At 38.2% G+C, this 18,403-nt stretch overlaps 1 protein-coding gene across 25 annotated transcripts in view; it reads left to right on the forward strand.

Annotated features, from left to right (window-relative positions):
* NEDD4L (NEDD4 like E3 ubiquitin protein ligase) overlaps positions 1 to 18,403 on the forward strand; it is a 1,669,848-nt gene that overhangs the window by 1,191,922 nt on the left and 459,523 nt on the right. For 10 of the 25 annotated variants that reach the window (XM_085630299.1, XM_085630265.1, XM_085630279.1 and 7 more), the window contains 2 exons: positions 11,226 to 11,300; positions 17,205 to 17,267. In XM_085630299.1, coding sequence (XP_085486425.1) covers positions 11,226 to 11,300; positions 17,205 to 17,267 — 138 coding nt within the window. The remainder of the gene's footprint in view (positions 1 to 11,225; positions 11,301 to 17,204; positions 17,268 to 18,403) is intronic. The other 15 variants (XM_085630340.1, XM_085630308.1, XM_085630349.1 and 12 more) reach the window with 3 other exon arrangements.

Here is an 18,403-nt window from a genome sequence, read left to right on the forward strand (position 1 = left end):
AGACGAAAATTGGGAAGGAGGCAGACAATGGGTTCACCCAGGCATTGGTCCTGCTGGACCTTTCAGCAGCATTTGACATGGTTGATTATACTTTGTTGATCAACCGTGTCAGTATTGCCGGACAATGTGGCACCGCCCTTGAGTGGATGACCTCCTGTCTCAAAGATCGGATTCAGTCAGTTTCCCTTCCCCCATTTCACTCTGCCAAACTCCACTTGGACTGTGGTGTGCCTCAGGGATAGTCCTTGTCCCCCCACTTGTTTAACATCTACGTCCGTCCTTTGATACACTCTCTTCAGAAGTAAGATGAGAAAATATTTAATTACGCTTATAGCATGCAGCTATTTTTTGGGATCGACACTGTAGAGTCTAAGGTACTCTTTCAAAACACCATGCTTTATATTTGGGACTGGATGAGTTTCCATCAGTTAAAGTTAAACTCCGATAAAACTGAAGTGGTAGTAATGAAAAAAACCTCAATCCAATGGAACCCCTCCTTCTGGCCTTTAGAATCATGCTCTTCCCCCATGCCTAAGAGAGTAGTGAAAAGCCTTGGGATTCTTATTGATGAAGACTTATCTCTCAAACAATAGATTGGAGCTGTGTCATCCTCTTGCCATCTCCAACTTCGGAGAATAAGGAAAACCTGCAGATATTTGAAAGTGAAAGCATTTATTCAAATGATCATAGCCCTAGTGATCTCGCAGATTGACTATGCAAATGCCCTCAACCTCGTACTCCCTACTGGATTAATTCACAGGTTGCAATTAGTGCAAAATCTGGCGGCCCGGCTGGTCTTCTCCCAACTACGACATTGTCACACTAAGCCACTGATGGAAAAGCTCCACTGGCTCTCTGTGGCCCAGAGGACCATCTTTAAAACATCCTGTATGATTTTTAAGGCTTTTCATGGTAAAAGCCTCGGTTTTATATCGACCAGACTTCAGGGCCACATGCCCACTCAGCATTTGAGATGAGCTCTTCTTAATTTACTAACAGTGTCAAGAAGCAAAAGGCTACGAGGGGATCCTCTTACATGGAACACCCTCCCTGTGGATATTAGATCATAATCCATCTACAGGAAATTAAGGAGACTCCTAAAACGTGGTTGTTCTGACAATCCTATGCATGAATTGGTGATTGATGCTTCCCTATGCTACTAGCGCCAAGAGACCTATTGGAGAACGTGCACGCTACATGTGACCCATAACATACTCTTGTGACCTGTCTTTGACCTTTTCATACATTATGTCGTCACAACTCTGTCATTTCATGAATATCAATGAATAGAGACGTCACACCTCAACTCTGATAAGGAAATTAGAGACAGGCTTTCATAAAGATATTGCAGCCTCCTTCGTATTAGCTGCAGAAGTATACTTGACACATGTGATTTCACCTAAGAACATAGGCTCACCTATGATGCCCCTGCAGTACTATAGGTTGCTTTAAAAGGATGGGCTACAATTATGGGCCTTGGCTATGGTAAGCATAACACGATGTCATACGAAATTGAACAGAAAAACCTGAGAAGAAAGGTAAAAAAGTGCTTGATTATAGATGCGGGCTTGCTTGGGTAAAGAGAAACATATGAACAGAAAACATAAACTATTAGTCCACTAGCATTGTTTTAGTTGCACCTGTTTTATCAAGAAATTCATCATGCATACATGTTGTCTTAATAAATGTAATGTGGATCTTAGTTGCACATGCAGGAAACCACCATTAATCCACTAGTATTGTTTTTAGTTACGCATATTTTATCCCAAAACGTTGCAAACATACATTTGTTTTCCTCCATAAATTTTAATGTGGATATCATAGTTGCACCACATTTCTTGACTTTAGTCTTTATCCACTTGACTTCAAAACATTCTTTGGATTTTCTGGTTATGTTCCGGACTTGTCATTGCACTCCCAAACTTGTATTCTTACTTGTTTTTTTCTCTCACACTTGCTGTTCCCCAAGCTGTGTACCGTCATGATTTGTATTGGGTAGTGCCCAGTCACCAAAGTTACCAGGTGCACTGCTTGGTTATGAACTGTAACTCTCGTCTGTCTAACTTGGATCATCACGCGTACCTTACTGCTCTGATTATGAATTATGCCAGTGTTGCATGATCGTCTTCAGGAGAAGCATAATGTGATGATAAAGTTATGGTTAATATAGGTCTGTCTGTCTCCTAGGAGATTCTGAACAAGAGAAGCAGCTCTCAACTCCTTGGCCAGCAAACCTTGTCTGAGGTTGCTGTGACCATATATAGTCTGCTAGTGGTAGGAACATGTTTACACTGATTGGTGGTTGTATCTAATGTTTCTATTGGATTAGGGTTAGCGTCCTCATTGGTTGGGTATTCGAGGGTTCTGATTGGTTTCTGGGTCTGTGACTCAATCAATGTAGGGTTGTGACTAGAGCTAGGGTTAGGATTTCTATTAGAAGTAGGGACTAGGGCTTCCTGTGTTATTGGTTGTTGGGACTAAGACGGGACTAGGGCTAGGGTTAGGCCTTTAATTGGAAGTAGCAATTAGGGCTTCTGGTGTGATTGGTTGCTGGACTAGGTATGGTACTAAAAGTAGGGTTAGGCTTTCTATTGGAAGCAGGGACTAGTACCATTGGTTGCTTGGACTTGGGTTGGGACTACTGGTAGGACTAGGGCCTCTATTGCATGTAGAGAGCAGTTTTTTTTTAAAGTTATTGGGTGCTTGGACTAGGGTTGAGATTGGCTGTAAGGTCCTCGTCTCCTGTTGTTTCTAGATTTTATGGCTGGTGTTGTGATTGGATAGGGTTAGGGTTCCCATTGGCTGAAGGGGTCACCTGATAACTAGGGCTATAAAAAGGCTGAGGCTTAGGGCGTCTCAGCCTGGGCGTCGGGGCTAAGGGCAGAGAGGGCAAGGGCAATTACCTGTTTGAGCCTGTTCAAGACTGGTCAGGACTAGGGCCAAAAATGCTGCCCATGTTCCCCTTCAGTAATACTCACCCCACACCATCCACAAACATAGTAACACATTCACACCAAATGTACACCACACACAACCCTATGCACAGATCAATGTACCAGCATGCACTACAAACCCAACCAAACCACATCTATACACCCTTCTATCCCAACTACCACACATACCCACCATCACCTACAAACAGTACACAACTCTATCCTATTCCACTAACCAATCCACTCCTCACTAACACAACCCCTTTCGACACCATACATAACTTCATCCCATCCAAACACACACTCCCTGCTCTAATTACACCTAACAGACCACCTTTTATCACTAACAAACATATATTTATCCTTCCATCATTTGTCCAACAAACACCCTCCTCTCCCTTCTACCAAAATAACACTAACGTATAACACACACACTGCACACCACCACACTTTTTAACTCATGCAACAAACCAGTCTTAGACAAACTCTTCCCTTTACTTCATTTCCTCCTACACACAACATACACTACTCATTCCCTCCTACACACAACATACACTACTCATTAACACATCACCATTCCCTCTACCTTACAGCCTCCTCTCACAAACAATACTATACAAACAAATCCATTGTATGAAGCAAATACACCAGCACCCCTTTTCACTATTCCTCAAAAACAAAACATATCACACACACCAGCACAACAAGATCTTCAAAGCGCCACACGTCAAAATACATACCATCACAAAATACAAACATACACCCACCTTTCAAACCACACAAAGGAACAAACTCCAATGCCCAGCTTTCTCTCTTCCACCCCACCTAACACAGATACATCAACACAGCAACTCTCTTCTAACCGCCTCTCATCCATTGGACAATTTAGAACCTTACTACATGACCCACATGCTGCACCACCATCCCTGACTCATACACCTTCCACCATAAACACACGCAAACAACATAAGTGACGTGCCACACCTCACAGCTTTGCTTCGCCATGTCTACTGCACAACAATGTTACACCACGAAAACAACAGAGCACACCAACTCACTCTCAAACACCATCTCCACCACATACACACGCAGACCCATCAAAATACCTTCTTAGCATGCTGGATGAGGAACATGATACAGAACAGCTACACGATTGCTATCCTAATACAGCTAATGCCAGCAATTAAAAACACACCTGCTACAAACACACACAATACTGTTCACTCTACTACAAAACAAAGTCTCACTATCACCAAAGGCCATTCTCTAAACTGTCTACTAATAGTTAAACGGTTAAACAGTTGCCAGAAGATCCACGTTCAAGCTACTTTGTATCGCCCACCAAGAAATACATGGGATGGGACCGCTCTTCATCAGGAATAAAATCACCAAGCACATTCAACAAAGGAATCTTCGCTCTAAAGGGCCATCTCGCCTCAAAATCCCAAGATACAAGAAAAAAACCATGGGTGGCACACCCTTCTCTGTTCAAGCAGCCAAACTATGGAACTCTTTACCCCCCAACATCAGTTCCACCGACAACCACCTTATCTTCAGAAAACTACTCAAGAGTTGGCTCTTCCACACATAAGCACCATATGGAAACATAAATTTACAGCATATTCCTCTGTATATAAGCATTTATTTTTACTATAGATATGTACCTATCTTTGTGTATTGCTTTGTATAAACATGTAGAATAATTATGTTGTTGTAAATAAATAAATAAAAAATCATCTTTGGTCTACATGTACTTACTTCCATTGTGCATCTATGCACTTTCCATGTACTTGGATCTGTGTGTCTGTTAACTTTCTCCTGAAAAAGCATATCCAATGCACTACCCTATTTCTCATCCTGTACCTCTATCAATATCTTTAATCTATATATATTTACCTCCTTTATGCATCTAAATACTTTCAATGTACTTATGGATCTATATATTTATCACTTTCTTCTAATTTAGCATTTCAAATGCACTACCCTATTTCTAAGCCTATACTTCTCTCAATATATCCTCTGGCCCAACCTTCTGACCCATCTCAAACTTCTTTCTACTACTCTTTCCAGTGCACTACCCTTTCTCTCACCCTATACATCTATCAATATATCCTCTACATCCACTCTCTCATTTATCCCAAACCCCATACCACTAATATGATCCCAAAATAACCCTTTCTAGACTCTCTCCCACTCTACCCCTCCTTGCATCACCTGACACCTCTTTTTACTATACAGATCGCCCAAAACAAACCTTTATAAACTCTCCCCTCTGACTCTTCCCCTCAAAAACCTCTTTTACTCATCCAAAAGCCTCCTCCTACTGCTATGGCCTCAAAAAAACAAAACTCCAAAAATCTCACTCTTCTGTCACTCCACTATCCTTTTCAATGAAAATAACAGACTAACATGTTCACTTCTCAATTTCCATATTCGACTATACTAATTCACCACTAATCCTTTAATGGGTTCCAGAGTAGCATGCTACTCGCCAATGAAGCGTTTCAACACCCCATCAGGGTTACCAGCGCTATATAAATGCAAACCTTTTCCCCTTTTCTACCCCTCCCCAACCCTTCAAAATCCAAATAACTGACTAACATATCCACCACTCAAATTACTTTCATTTTTCGCCATACTAATTCAACAGTAATCCTTATGGGTTCCAGAGTAGCGTGCTACTCACCAATAAAGCGCTTCAAAACCCCATCAAGGGGTAGCAAGCGCTATATAAATACAAACCTCTTTCCCTCTTCTATCCCGCAACCTACCCTTCTCTATCCAAATAACTGAATAACATATCCACCACTCAAATTACTTAATACTTCACTATACTAATTTTCAACACTAATCCTTTTTGGGTTCCGGAGTAGTGTCCTACTCGCCAGAAAAGCGCTTCAACACCCATCAGGGGTAACAGGTGCTACATGAATGCAAACCTTTCTTCCCTTTCATCCCTCCGCTACCCTTCTCACTCCAAATAACTGACTAATGTCCACCACTCAAATTACCATACTAATTCAGCACTAATCCTTTATGGGTTTCCAGAGTAGCGTGCTTCAACACCCCATCAGGGGTAGCAAACCCTATATACATACAAACCTTTTTTTCCCTCTTCTATCCTTCCGAATCCAAATAACTGACTAACCTATCCACCACTTAAAATTTACTTGCATGTTTCACTATACTAATTCAACACTAATCCTCTATGGGGCCCGGAGTAGCGTGCTACTCTCTGAAAAAGCACTTTGACTCGTCGTCAGGGGTAGTAAGCGCTATATAAATGCAATTACAATACATGAACACAATAACCACTGAGATGTGCTTTTCGAAATCCATTTGTTCATGAGAACGAGCATTATAGTTTGGTTTCAAGCAGATTTCTTTGGATTCATATACATTCCAAGTAGCATGGATGCCTTGCTTCAGTAAGATTAGGTTGAAAATGGTTGATGAACAGGGCTTTCAGGATTACAGTCAGCTATATGTGAAGCAAATGTAACTACGGCGTGTTACAGAGGGGATAATCCTTCTAGATTGATTGCTGATTTAACTGGTATGATATTCAGGACACCGTTGACCTACCCCTCGTGGAATCTAGCATCATTTGTAATTCTGGTCAAAATTATTGAAGCTGAATTTAAAATACTGCATGTGGCAAAATCTTGAATGCTTAAAATCCTCAGTGGAATAATATGGATGCCAGTGATGAATATCAGAAGTCTGAATCCTGAATTTGTAGGGATATTGACCATCTCTTTTAACATTCAATATGCTAGATTCATGAGAGTTAGCCGTTACTTTTTTTCTAGGTGCTTGTTAAAGTTCTTGATCTGCGGTAAGAATCTCTTTTTCAAGTAAGCCCCCAGAGCTGGGCTCACACACCTGCTACAGAGTGGCTGGATACCCTCACGGGTGATTACTGAGCTATTAAAGGCTCCAATAACATAACATTGGTCATCTCTCTTTTGTGTAAGCATTTTCCATTGCATTAAAGAAATACATTTATTAAATATCATTCTTGCTGCTTCTTTCCATTGTACATCACTGCTAAATTCAGCTATGCTTCAGTGTTGCTCCAAACTGGTAACCTGTTCTCCATTTCGTATTTTCTGTGGTAAACAGTATCAGTGTTTGCTGTTTGTGAACCTTGCTTGAATTCTTTAGTTGGCATATAGGTGCTAAAGAGCCTAAATCATAATTTCACACAAAAAGATACATAGGCATAAAACAGACCGTATGTAAACAATCAATATATTGTCCACTTTTATATGTGGAAGTTCGTACTAAATAAATAAAATAAAAAGCATATTAGCCAGTTTCTTTCTTAAAGTCAGAGGATAGTGGGGGGAACTCTCTGAAGAGTAATACTCTTGGGCGCCCTGGAGATAGATCTAAGGGGTGTAAGCCCATTTATAAAAAATGTTTTTTGAGTAGTCTTAATTTAAGATGAGCAAAAATATTATCACAGAAACTCGAATTCACAGATCAGGATTGGTGGAACTTCATGCTGGAACTGACAATCTAGTGGTATGGTGGAATATTTTCATTTAAAACCGCAGGGTAAAGGGCAGAAATGTAGAGTTACTGGTTGATGAATCCTATAGGTGTAAATGGATATCCACATATTGATAGGCTCATGGGTGTTTATATTACGTTTGCACTACTTTCCCACCGTAGAAACATGTGTAAAATTTGCCCCTGTCACTGGAAGAAGTTAGCATGTTTCCATTGTGGGATTAGCAAGGGAATACAACCATATTTCACAGTGGTACAGTGGAAGATATTTTTCTAAGGGGGAAATATTTTCCCTTTGGAGTAAAAAAAAAAAAAAGAGATCTGGAAATGCTCATGTGATAATTTAATTAATTTATGGAAATTCTACCGCGATGGATTTTGCTTATTAGAGTACTGCAAACGACTGGCCCAAGTTTTCTGAGGTCCTCCATGGATTCTTTATGAATCCTAAATGCTTTTGGTATTTGCTGCAAACATAAGAGTAATCAAACATGATATACTTTGTGAATCTCCCCAAAATGTAATTTCCAAAAATGTCTAAAGTATTGTCTAGTGTCTGCTTATGTTGCCTCTGGGTATATCAACTCCTCTCTTTTCAAGGGTGCAAGGGAGAAGCGACCTAACTTCTAATGAATCCAGCTTTGTCTTAATTTGAATCAGTCCATTCATAAAAAGTTCACTCAGTATTAAGATTTATATTCTATTCTAAATAAAATGAGCAAAGATTGTATCTGAGTGGCCAGCTGGCCATTTTACTCTTTAATGTTCATCAACCCTATAGTTAAGTGCTTATCATTTATTTATCTTAATAGAAATGGATAACCTTGTGAGTTATTGATTAAGTGTTTTGTTTCTTCGCAGAAAGAATGGAGATATTCATGAGTATTCACATTTTGGTATCCAGGTTTTACTGTCAAATTTTAATAGCCTTTCCATTTCATAATCACAAACCTTATGCATATATTTATATAGTTTTGCCCAAGTCTTAAATTCAGTAAGCGTCTGTTAGAAATGGGGGTCTCTAGTTGGCAATGGTATACACCTTTGTCCAAATAGGGACCCTTGCTTCTAGTCAGGGAAAGAGGGATACACTTCTGAATAACCCCTGCTCACCCCCTTGGTAGCTTGGCACGAGTAGACAGGCTTATCTCAGAGGCAGTGTGTAAAGCACTTGTGAACACATACAGTAATACAGTAAAAACACTACAAATGCACACCACACCAGTTTAGAAAAGTAAGTAATCTTTACTAGACTTAACACAAGACCAAACGACAAAACTCCGCAATCCTGTAATAAAAATGACTTTCAATTGGCAGAAATTGCTTCGTTCAATGTAGATGGTAAATGCGACACTTTACACTCAAAGTACCTTGGATGTGTCATACAAAACAAACAAAAGGGTCGCTGGGAAGGTGATGCGTTGGTTCCTTGCTTCGGGGGAGGTGATGCTTCGGTTCCTTACTGCGGCGCAGGGGAGGTGATGCGTCGGTTCCTTACCAGAGAGGAGGTGATGCGTCGGTTTCTTACTGTGATCCGGTGCGATGCGACAAGATGGCGCCTCGATGCAATGCGACGATCCGGTGCGATGTGACAAAATGGCGTCTTTGATGCGTTGCGACAATGTGGATGCGATGCGTGCACGACCGACGGCCCTGTGGCGAAATCGATGATCTTTGGAGCCGGTACACGCCCTGCGACATGCTTCTCTGGTGAAAATGACAGCTGTTGCTGCATAAACATTGACTTGAAAAACCAAAAAATCTTATCTCGGTATTGAAATTTAACTCTAGCCTGTCTGGTGCAAATTCAAATTTGTAATCTGATTTGAAACTACATAGGGATATGGGTTACAGTGTGCCTAATTGAACTGCAGTGGTATAATTAGTTGCACATTCATTAAGCCACACTGATGAGAAGCTGTTCTAACCTAATTCATATTTCTGGATGGAAGATCCAGTTTCATCTCAGAGCAAAATTCATCTGTTGCCCAAACTTCAAAGGGATCACATGTACCAGTGGTTCTTAACCTTTTGACTTCTGAGTATTGTCTTCTGTGTACCCCCACAACAAATACACAAATTATTTGATTTGTTAAATTAATAAATACAAATGCTTTAAATAACATTTAATAGGAAGGTTGGAGTGTTTCTAAATTCAATTAAAGCCACTCTTTGTAAATAATATATTCTGTTTCATGCACTTGCACTGCTCTCACAAATCAATCTGAAGATATTATCTTGATTTTTAGCCTACAACTTCACATTCTTGCACATTTAAAAAAATGTTTAAAATGGTCAATTGTACATTTTGCTTCTTTATATACACTTTGTTAACTTGTTAATATTATTTAATTTTCTTAGTAGTCACAGACATCCTGAGGAGGCTCTGTGGACCCCTTGGCTAGGAACCACTAACAAATACTAGTGAAGAAAATGGCCAGGATTTGAAAATATGAGAAAGACTAGGCCTGATCACTCATTTATTCGAAGATCCAAAGTTATTGTTAGTTATCATTTCACAAAGGACTGTGGAAAAGAGCTGATATTGCTAGGCTTAAAAAGAACAATGAATGCCTTGAGATAAACGTTTGAGTGGGTTATGTCCGAAGGTAGGTGTAGGCTCCCCTTTTAGAAACAAATGCTTGATCCACAGTCACTTCAGAACCTGCTTCAGACCACAGAAGACACCATGCCTACTGCATGAGGACTTTCTGATACTTGCTTTCTTCACATTGGAAGAGTTTCCTAACTTCCTAGGCCTCGGAGTCTTTGAAAGTGTTACTTTTTCATACATCAGAACTGAAAACATCAATATCTCAATTGGAAGGTTTTTCAAAATTCAAACTGATGGAAGTGTTGAAAACTGTGGCCACTGAAATTACTTTGATTTACTGGAGCCAGTCGGTGGATTTAGTAGACATGTGCCAAGATTATCAGTGCAATATTAAAGGGTACTTAATTCTGTGTCCACCAGCTGAAGACCTGCAAACTCCACAATACTTTTAAGTGCTAATGTGAATCTTTCAAAGAACGCAGAAATGCTTTTTATACTCAGCCTCATACTCTAGTAGGTCATACTTAAGTTGTACTGCCTGGAGAATTTTTAACCAGATGTTCACACTTTACGGAGGGCACCTGTTAAAGGTATCCACAAATAGTGTCTCCTGGTTGATCCTGCTAAACCTCTTTTCTATCTATATTTGATTATAAGTACAGTTTTAATCTTACAGTAAGTGCTCAAAAGTCTTTCACAGTGGAATTTAGATACCAGCCAACTCTTTGAAGGTACCTTGAAAGAGCTTCACTCTTTTCCCATTTCTATTTGGCTTCAGTTTAAAATGTTTCTGTATATATTCCCAAAGTTATTTTACTTTTTCTCATAACATTCAGTTGTATTAGGCTGCAATATTTTCTGCTAAATGTTATAAAACTGTAATGTTGTTTGTATGTGCTGATCCACTAAAAACCTTACGCAATGCTGCTCTGACCTAGCTACCAAAGGTGAGCCAAGGGGTACCTACAGAATTGTGGCTACCTTTGTTGCTTAGACTGAGGTACATATTCCAACTCTAAAGTTTCTCGCACCCATGTGGTTTATTTTATATATAGTAGCCAAAGCATATTTTTTGGTTTTGTTTCCTGTAGCAGTCCCTATCAGAACACAGTACTGTATACCAAGCTTGATGTTCATTGGATTCCACTTAGGATGCTTATCATTATACGAATTATGTCATATTGTGACTTAAGATTTTCTGTTCTCTCATTTTATTCAAGCAGAGGGAACCTTCTTCTCGGCTACGGTCCTGCAGTGTAACTGATGGAGTTGGAGACCAATCTCATTTGGCTTTGGTAAGACCCTGCTGCCCTTTCTGTATGTCATGCTGTAAAGTACTGTATCCTGTATGTTCTTTGCAGCTTCCTTCCTGTGGAAATGGATTCATCATTTTTAAATGGCAACTTCTGCTTATCGCCTTAAACCTTACTTTTGTGTAGATTTTTCTGGCATGATATATGACAGGTCTACTTGGTGAAATCCCATTACCACGTCTGACAGCACAGTGTATAAAGGTTAATTCTGCAACAACTTTTAACACAAAATGTTCGTTTAATTGGTATTTCAATCAGTCAGTATTATGGTAAACTCCATCTTGTAGATATGATTATCCATAATTCGGGGCTTTCCAAACAAAATGAAAATGTGAAACTACTTAAGTTTAGTGTTTAAAACTGAATCCATTTCAACAGGAATAGGTCCAGTGGGCCTAGGTGGTGTTGGTTTGTATTAACAACAGGTGATTTGAGTCCTTTTTATGATCATAAAATCGAATGCTTCCTTTTGTTTTAAATTTGGGTGTCTGAAGAATCAGGTAACTCTTCGGTGCTTCGCTGAGTTATTAATACAGTGAAAGCCATTATTCTAAACCTCCAATTGAAAAAATATCAACTATCACGACACCTCCAAAAAAAGTATCCTTTTGTCATCATTTAGCTTTTTGTTTTGTCTCAATTGTTGGCGTTGAGATCTATAGATTTTAAAACAATGCTGTTACATCCTCTACCTACATCTCTTGCACGAAACATGGTCTACTTTCACCATCTGATTTAATGGTTTTCTTACTTATGTTCTATTTAGCTCCACTCTTATTGCCTAAGAAAAGATTTGTTCAATCTTGTTGTAGATTTAGTGACTTGGACAGCGAGCTGTACGGCCATTTCAATAAAAAATGAAGTATTTTCCACCCGAGTCTTCTAGCCACCTCTTACTGCGACGAAGTCTGAAAGTGACGCTCGTGTAGTTTGGAGCCGGCATAGTAACTTGACTCAGAAATCTAATACAAATATTTGTTGTCATCATGGAGTTCGTTCAAGCTTTAATGCATTTGGCGTAACTCTGACCCTTCTTAACGTATGTGGTCTAGGAGTTAAAAGAATGGATCTCAAAAGCCTTCATGGCTTCTAGTAGGAATAAAGATAGGACGTTCTCACAGAAAATTATCCATAGCATTCCAAAGATATAGTCAGTGCATTTTGCTGCCTTTGACACCATGTCTAATGGGATAGAATTTGATTTCGATGTCCAACTTGATTTTTATGGTCAGTTTGTAGTGCCCCGATAAAAGCATGATGTAGTTTGGTACCATTTCCAAAGGACAGGCTATTCCATCTGACCCGCCAAATGCTCTGCATGCATTACAAAGATTTTTGCCTCCTTGTTTCACAGGGGCAACAGGCTCCTGTTACATACTTTCCAGGATATGAATATCAAATCAAGTTTCTATACTCAGCTTTCCTTAGCATTAAGACCCACTCACTTGTTGGTACTGTCCCTCTTCCTTTCACTGCAATTTCCCTTCCCTATGATGCACAGGATGGTAGCCAGATCTTGTGCTTTGGGTTTCAGAATGGGGCACACAATTTTATAAAACTTTTAAGCAACACAACTCTGTTGTAATTATGGCATATTGAGTTCATATGCTGTAGACTGAAAAAGAATCGCCAGTATTTCTGGTCTTGAAAAAGATGACTTTGTTAGGCACACTTTATATTTTAAATGAGGCTTCCTCCTCTAGATTGCAGAATGTAGCAAAACACTGACAATCATTTTGCTAAATTGTAGGTATTTATATGCCTTATATTAATAAAATAGTAACATTTGTTAGGAGTAGGTTTTTAAAAAAGTGCAAACGTGGGTTTTGTTTTAGTTCACTTCTTTGTTAATATCCTTAAAGATTAGGAAGATATTGAAGAATTTGTTTTAAGATGTATTTTTTGTTGTTACTAAAAAGCATTTGATTTGAACAACTGGGCAGTGTGACAAAGGTCATTAACGATGACCAGGGTCAGAAGTTATATTCCCAGTTAGGTTAAAAAAAAAAGCAGATACATGGCTTCATATGACCTGGTGCAATGTAGTTAATGACAGTTGACTATGATGGAAATTAAAAGTTTAATTTATTTTTAAGGTTTAGTAGCTCTTTATTCTTTGGAGATGTCCACTTTAAAATGCTTTTGAAGAAGTCCAGTATTGTGCTTTTCTGGCTTTTTAAAGTAAGATACAATTAAGTGTGAAACATATAACATATATTTATTATATCTGTGGGTTCTGTTTAACTGCTTCTACATTATATATCTATTTATTTTAGACATGTCTATTTATGATTGTCAGAGATTTTATGTTAATGATACAAAGTTATTTCGTTTGATATACAGTCATCCTAACACAATTATTTACTAGGAATTTACCATTGTTAAAATACATTATTAAAAACTGCCTTTGAGTTTAGAGGATAATGAACATGCATGGATATATTGCCTTCATATAAACACTACATTTTGTTAGCGGTATTAGGGCAATCACTTCTTGCACAGGCCCCCTCAGGTGCATTTTTACAGTTCATTATGACATATATTTTTTAACAAACTCTTTATTTCTTGTTATGTCTAACCTTCATCAGGTTTCTATCTTTATTTTCGGCAGAACTTTGTATAATTCATCAAGTAGCCTTTCACCTAGCTTTTATTGGCTTAGTTGAATGTCTTGTCAGTAGTCTTGTTGCATAGATTTGTGGGACAGGTTTAAGTATTATCTGACTCGCTTCTTTATAGCACTCTTTTTGGAATACTCAAAGCACAACAGATCTCTTTAAGTACAATATTGTTTTCCAGGTCCCAGGACGTTTGTATATATTTGAACCGCTGTCCTTACTTACTCCGTTTGGTATTATTCTATGTACAGTCTCTCACTTCATTTAATTTGCTACATGAAATCGTTTGATATAGTGGTCAGTATTTCTAGTGCCCACATGGGCTTAATAACAGTTTAATATTTTACAGGTTATATTAGATGTGTAATAGATATTTGGGGTTCAGTAATTTGAAGTTCAGCTCATGGTGTGAGAAAGAACAACAACTTGGTTGTGAGCTGTAGCTGGTGTGTAGGCAGTTGAATGCCTGCACAGAGCATAACCTGTGTCTTATTCACAGTTTCTTCAGTACCTCTTTGTCATAACTCTTTTCAGCTCAGATTATCTCATAGCCACAGTAGGGCTTGAAATTTACATCTGAGGAGAATCTATGAAGTAGTAATCATCTCATGTTTTTTTATACCGATGTCTGGGAAAATCCTTTTAGAGAAAGAAGTCAAGGTTCATTCTCTACATGCCAGACTGTTGCTTGAAAATAATCTAGTCTATCATTTATTGGGGTATAACAGTCCCACGACCATGCAGCTGTTTGCATTTTTATATTTTGTATCTCTGTTGTTCTGGAGACCTCTTTAATTTCTGCTTAGCTTCATGACTAAATTCTCGACTGCTGACACCGATTGGAAAACATTTGAAAATGTTTGCCTTGATATGTAGACTACATTCTCTCTAAAAGCAAATTGGTTAATGCATGGGTTTTTTTTTTGTTTGTTTTTTGTTGGCCAAACTACTCTTTTGTGAGCTCACTGTTTCTGACGCCATTTGCTCCTAGAGGTGTGCGACATCACATTAAGTCTAAACTGTTTGTCTGCTCTTCATTCGTGGACATTTTATTCATATACATTTTCACTTTAGGTTTCACGGCAAATATTTAATACCAAGATGTCCTAAACACATTCTGAGGTTCTAAATTCCTCTGATGTAATACGTTTCTGCTTTCTGTATGTATTACATGGTTGAAATGTAACTCTTTGGTAGTTTGAAAAGGGTGAACTAAGTGTTTTTGCTTTACTTTCTCTCATGGTCCGCCATACCATAATGTTAGTTAGGTATTCTGTCTGCATGACACAGTGGGGCATTCACATTTATAAAGATTGTTGATTGATTGATTCTTTTGTCAGACCATGAGCTGAAGAACACCTCTGCCCCTCATCACTTCCCTTATCTAGTCCACCAGTATTTTGCAGATATCTTGTGTAGCAATTGCTCAACAATGCTTTAATTAACATAGTTTGTTAACATTGTATTATATGTGAAGGAACTAGCCTTTCTTGCAGTTTGACATGTCATTTCCTTTCCTTATCACATTTTGTGTAAAACAGGTGAAATGAAAAGTAATGTTTTACCAAGGTTTCTTTTTTGTTTTAGAACAAATGTGCAACAGGTTAAAACTCATTGTAGCAGAAAATCTTTTGACATTTTCTCTGAACACGAACCATCATTTTTAATGCCTCTTCGTAAACTAAAGATTCCCTTTATAAAAAGGGTTGGCCTTCCTTGTTATAAGGAATATACATTTATGACTTGAATTTTTTTCAGCAGATATTTAAATTAAGTTTGGGCAAAACTCCCAACGGGTCAGCATTGGAAAGCACACCACATAATATATACCTTTTTAACTTTTCTTATGCATGAAATATTTGAGATCCCCAATTTTGCAAATTGACTCTGACCTTTGCTAAATACACATTAAGAATTCAAAGGGAGTGCAATTTTATAAACCACACGGGACAACCCAGCTATTAATTTGCAAAGGAAATCTCTGTATTGGCAATCTTCAATAAAGTGTAAGAATCGAACACCAGACACAATTTCCTCAATGAGGAACTTTGGACTTATCTCACTCTAAGAAATTGTCTCAAGGAATAGGCAGTTGAAAAAGTTAATCTTGACACAACACGTAAAGTTCTTCGAGCAAGTGCTTTGGATTCAGGAAAAACTGTTAAAGGAACATAGCTCTAAAACATACAAAATTGTATTATTAAATGACTGTGAATTTCTTTCTGAAGAATAAATAATTGGGAGATTTAACTAGAGCCTAACATAACAGAAAAATATCGGTTCAGAGATCTCCAGAATGTATCCAGTACTAGTGCTAATGTACAGATGGTGCAATTAGAAGGCGAAAACATAACATACTGGATATTAAATAACAGGAAAGTCGTTTTTTATTAACATCTGCAAAATGCGACACTATATTCGCAGAACAGATATTTCATCCTTTTTGCAGCTGTAACATACAATAAGTGTCTTTTGATTTCTTGTCATTGGTGATGCAGATCAAACCGAGGAATTGAATTAAGTTTCTTTTGGTATGATGATAGATAAGAGTAATCATATTGCATTTTTCTTAATCGGATAGTTTGGTGACTTGAGTCATTTCTTTACTGTGCACACACACCTTCCCGTCGGAGCGCTACTCAGTCATTCCTCAGCACATCTTCATAAACTGTATTTGTCTTTTGAAGCGTGGAGTTTGTTATATAAACCTGGATGTAGTACATCTGGTAAATCCTTCTTTTCTTGGACATCTGACAACTGCCTTAATTTGTTCAGAAAAACTATACCAAGCTCCATTATATTCAGCCAATCACAGTCTTGATGAGTCATATGTAGACTCATCATTCTGTTGTCGCAAACTATTCGAGTTATTCATTTGGTGCAAATGAGATGGCCTGCTGAGTGATGAAATGCTTTTCAATACTATTGAGGCTTGATGTCCTGGCAGCAATATAGTTTGCAGAGAAAGTTAGCTACTAATCTCATTGCTTCTGCCATTTGATATGGTGTGATGAACTTCCATGCTGGAAGGAAATACACGCATTTTAAGTGGGTGTAAAAGTATAACAACGATTAGTTTTGTAAAGTGCAGTTTGATTTCTACCTTTCTCTTATTTTGATGCAACGCCTTTCTTTTCCTTGTACTGTTTGTTCAGAATGAAATTAATGGTGGTGGTGGTTCTGGATCTGATTACCGGAAGTCCAAAATCAAAAATGTTTTTTTAACTGCCATCAATGTGTAATTGTTACATTCATCTTCACTTAACAGCCAAGTACACCACCCGCTCAGCGAACACGTTCTTCAACTGTCACAGGTGGTGAAGGACCAACGGTAATCATTTTTTCCTGATGTCTCTGAAGATACGAGGTGGTATCTACTCACTATTTAAAGTGATTGTGCTATTTTCCTCCTGGATTGTTCTGTAAGGGTTCGATAGTTTATGGGCTCATTCATAAATTGTTCTTTGGCAAAAGTGGGAGTTGCAGTCATAGTGCAGTAAAAATGCAGTGTTACATCTTTGTCGTATTCTCAGTTACTAAAGATTTCAGAGAATAGCATTTTTTCTGTTTCAGAACACTCAATGCCATATTCTCCCTTCTTTTGGTTTGCCTAACAGGTCGTAAAAATTCCTAATTATCTTATGCCTCAAACTGACGTACTGGCCCCATACAGAATGAATGCTCATAATGTCTTCATCACAATTGGTTGAGCTCAAACTCGAACAGCATTGGCCAAATCACAGTACTTTATCATTCAGTCGATCCTCTCCCCCTGTATTAATATGACAGCTTCTGGTTTGTTCTAGTCAGCAATGCATATGCGGTTGAGCTTTTCAGTTGTGCTCCATTGCGGTCACACTTCAAAAATTATTATCCTTTTAGGGTTTCAGCCATCACATAAGCAATCTGACTCCAAGCACTGAGAGTGATCGTAGCCTTAAGGCCCTGGTGGTTCATAGCCAATATTCCCAGAAGCATCAATTTATAAAAGCCATAATCTATGCTTTATGCACATTCATCCTTCTTCTAAAAGACATATGGTCATGGTTATCTGGTCAAAAAACAACCTCTGCTTAGGTCTAGCTATTATGGGATTTGCATGATGACTGCTAGTTCCAACTTGTCAAACTTTTAACTGTGTGGCTCTTCTTGCATCTTTATATCTTTTTAACTCGTCTTTGTGAGATCTTCTAAATCTACTGACATACTCCTTTTTTGACCAAGCACATTTTTTTGTCCCCTTCTTGACCTTATTCAGCATATGTCACATTGTCTTTTAATGGACAATGTTAAAGAAATTCTTAATTTGTTATATATGTTTTATATATACATGTAATTCAAAGAGCATCTCCTTTTTGCTTTCTCACACACCATTACATTTATTATGTAAAGCTTAATGAAGAGAAATATATCTCCAGTTGAGTAGTTCTTATGACTTATGTGATGATATGCAAATCAATGGATAAG

This window comes from Triturus cristatus, chromosome 2_1 (assembly GCF_964204655.1).
Source record: "Triturus cristatus chromosome 2_1, aTriCri1.1, whole genome shotgun sequence".
NCBI classification, from domain to species: domain Eukaryota; kingdom Metazoa; phylum Chordata; class Amphibia; order Caudata; family Salamandridae; genus Triturus; species Triturus cristatus.